The sequence below is a fragment of the Chroicocephalus ridibundus genome, chromosome 6, assembly GCF_963924245.1.
Source record: "Chroicocephalus ridibundus chromosome 6, bChrRid1.1, whole genome shotgun sequence".
Lineage (NCBI taxonomy): Eukaryota > Metazoa > Chordata > Aves > Charadriiformes > Laridae > Chroicocephalus > Chroicocephalus ridibundus.
In genome coordinates, this window is record NC_086289.1 from 30,992,020 (window position 1) to 30,995,492 (window position 3,473).

The following is a 3,473-nucleotide window of genomic DNA, read 5'->3' on the forward strand; positions in this document are numbered from 1 at the left end:
AAATTCCAGATGTTTGGAGGCAGCAAGAAGTATAAGAGTTTCAATCTAATCTCATGCAGTAATATCTTTGATCAGAATTACTTCTACCAGATAAAAGGTACCTAATTTGCAACTTATAGAAGTTAATGAAAAAAAATAAATTTATTGAGGGCTGTAGGCAGAGCTACAAAGGAGCCAACCTTCCATTGCAGAGACCAGTGTTTTATCACCAGAAACTTTTGCTTCAATCAATGCTAAGGACTCCTAACGCAGACTGATGAGGGCTAATATCAACTGTTTCTATGGAAGCCACAAACAGTTTAATTTAGTTGCATTTTTTTGTTTCATTTAATCATCAGAGCATAAGCTAGAGAGGGATGTGACACCACTCTTGGTGTCCTTCAAAGAGAAAATAGAACTATTTGGGGGCCTTTGGTATAGGTTTGCTGTATCTTGACTGACAGCTTAAAAGCAAAGCATTGTTGAAATGTTGAAACCAAAAGATCCCACTCTAAGCACCAGCAATGTCTCAAGTGCCTTCCACATGGGCACAAATTAATACATTATTGCCAGAAAATGCATATCATTCAAATGGAAATGCTAAACCATATAATCAATAGGTTGTTATCTAACATCCATTAATTATTCTTTGTTTTCATTCACACCTAATACAATATTTTTTCGTTTCTGGTGTTCTTTCAACTGCTTTGTCAGGTTTATTTTAATTCAGATACCTATAATTCTTACTGACGTTTAAATTAACAGGGGAAAGCTTTTTGACCAAATTTTCTATTGTGGAAAGAAAAGCTCTCCTTCTTTCAATAATCAGTTGAAGCAGTTATTGTTTTAAAACAGAATGAAGTACTGTGTAAAACAGGCACATAATTATTTTAGTTTTAAAACCTTTTATTTCAGATAAAGCATGCTGCTATATACAGAAAAAAACGTGGGTCAAAGCAAGAGCGATACAGAATGGGCAACATATTCCTTAAAACTTACAAGATGCAAAACTTCAGTGCACCAGTAGTACTATATATTCTTCTCGCTCCTAAATCACCTCTAGCAAAATGTCATTTCCTCAGAAATCCTGTGCAACCACAGCTATCTCTAGCTTTCCTATAATGACAAATTCAGGTTTCCAACAAAAAACTTAGAGCAATCATTTCAGCAAATGACTTCTACCAGTATAACATATTGAAGAAATATAACTTCACATTGCTAATATCTTATTTCAAACAGCATCATTCAACTATGCAAACTAAGTGTGTTGTACATTTAGCAAAGTCTAGACCAGGCTCAGTCAATTTTCCTTTTCATCTCTTTCTCCTACTTAATTATCTTTACAGCAGTAAAACTCAGTAAAAGTCTCATTCCTCTTCCTCCTAAAGAAATACTGTCAATAACTTCCTTCTCTTTTTCTTCTAGAATTAAAGTCAAGAGAGTACAATAGTGATGTTTTCCTGTATACTGAAGTTACACTTGATATAGTAAAGGACAAAAGCTAATCTACTTTATAATGAAGAACATGAACCGGGTTGTATCATTATTTTTACTTTTGGTGTCAGTGAACGGATACCAGGCTAACGACAGACATCTACAGAAGACAGGCACTCAGAGAAAGGCCCTAGCAGTAAGTCTTTCCTGTGGCTGTGACACTCTTGGGCTCTACCTCAGGACAGAATTAATTTTTTACTGTAATTTTCTGTCTCATGTATTTGCCTGCTAAATGTGGGCCTTTAACTTTTAACATTAAGGATTTGCGCTGATAGGCCATGATGCCAGTTGCGCAATTTGGCAAAGCGTGGGCTGTTACGTTCCGTTTCAAACCTTTCCCTGTGGCGTGAAGAAAGAGAGAGAAAGACAGAGACAGAGAGAGAGACACACACACAGAGAAGAAAGAAAGGAGGGAGAAAGAAAGGGGTTAGGGACCATGGCTACCACTTGCCTGCCTTATAACTAGGGCAATGGCAATTTATTTGGACTTTTTCCTCAGCTTTCAAATCAGCGCAAAAGTGGCTGGGTGATCTTTTTTGGACCATGTATGAAAGGTTTTGCAGTTGTTCATTTCTGAGAAGTAACTTGATAGAACTTCATAATCTTTGACTTGTGCGTGGTATTACAGGGCTGCTTTTGCTAGAAATGCAGTGTAATCCCATTGTTTTCCTTCCAGCAGATTCTCTCGGCTTTTCCCTCCCTCCCCCCTCACTGAGTAGTCAGTGAAAGTTAAGTCCATACAAGAGCAAAATTAATGCAAACATTTTCCATTCTGTAATACCTAGGTCAGGCTATATATCTCCTGGCTGTCCTTCCTGTAAGGACTATCAGCCACAGGTTTCAGCAGGACTTTTCTGTAACTTTTCTCAGCGTAAGTGAGTATAAGCATTGACATCTGCATAAATATTTCTAGTCACTTGTGTCAAAAAGCAAAATAACATGGGATTTTCACAGCACAGTCCTCAGAAGTACTGGCCACCTCCTGTGAACACCCCTAGCAACCTTTGGCTACAGACGGAGGCGCTCGAGGAATTTGTAAGCAATGCTTAGCACCTCTCAGGATTTAATCTTTTCTAGACGTTCTATAATTTAAATTCAGATTTTTTAAATAAAAAGGGGAAGGAGGAGGATGTGGGATGAGAGCACAGTCAAAGAGAAGTGTATCAAACAGAATGGAAAATAAAATGTTCTTGTTATTTACAAAACGTTTTTTATTCATTGCAAACAAGGTAATTTTCCCCTCGTTATTTACACCCAAAATGCAAGACAATTGTGTTAATGCAGCGGAACTTGAGAGTGAAACCAGCCAAACAGAAATAAACAGGCTGGGCTGGTTTTGCTCCTCAGGCTGAAGAAAGCACAAAACAATAAACAGAGTAAATGCCAACAAATTCACTGATATTTCTAAATCTTCTGTTCCTAGTAACAGTGTCATGCAAGTAACACTCCTAAAGAAGTCTTGATGTACGACTTCTCAAACTATCTTTTATGCTTTTAAGTAATTAAAGGTTATAAAGTATTTCTAGCCGAAAAGTTGTGATGGCATTTTTTTCAATTTACATTGGAGCATACTAGCTACAGTGGGTCTTATATGAAATTTCAGAATTTCCTTACTGCTTTAAAGATATACCCCTCCATTCAAGGAAAAGGTATTCAGAAACATCTGTTTGGCTTGAAATGGATACCATCTTTCTGGAAAATATTCTGTAACAATCATCACAACAGCAATGGAAAGTTTTCATAGCAAGATATAATCTTCTCTGTGCCTTCAAAATAGCAGTAGCATGAGCAAAGGACAGTCATGCAATGCACTCATTAATATTAACTAAAAGGAATATTCTGCCACTTGAAAATTCCCAAGCTGTATGGGTTCTGTTCAGAGCATATGTCATGAAGTTAGAAGCAGCGATCTAGAAGTGACTATTTTTATGTAAAACAGTTCTGCCAAAAATAAGCCACATGTATTTTTCTTTCTTTTTTTTTTCCCCGCCAAGTGTTTG

The 3,473-nt window shown here is 36.9% G+C and overlaps 1 protein-coding gene across 6 annotated transcripts in view; it reads right to left on the bottom strand.

Annotated features, from left to right (window-relative positions):
* Positions 1–3,473, bottom strand: part of LDB3 (LIM domain binding 3) — a 123,223-nt gene that overhangs the window by 45,422 nt on the left and 74,328 nt on the right. Inside the window, exon 9 of one of the 6 annotated variants that reach the window (XM_063339157.1) lies at positions 865–1,812. The exons of the other annotated variants lie outside the window; for them this stretch is intronic. Within the exon in view, the coding sequence (XP_063195227.1) occupies positions 1,716–1,812 (97 nt within the window). The 3' untranslated portion in view covers positions 865–1,715. Of the gene's footprint in view, positions 1–864; positions 1,813–3,473 lie in introns of those variants that run through there. 6 annotated transcript variants of the gene reach the window in all.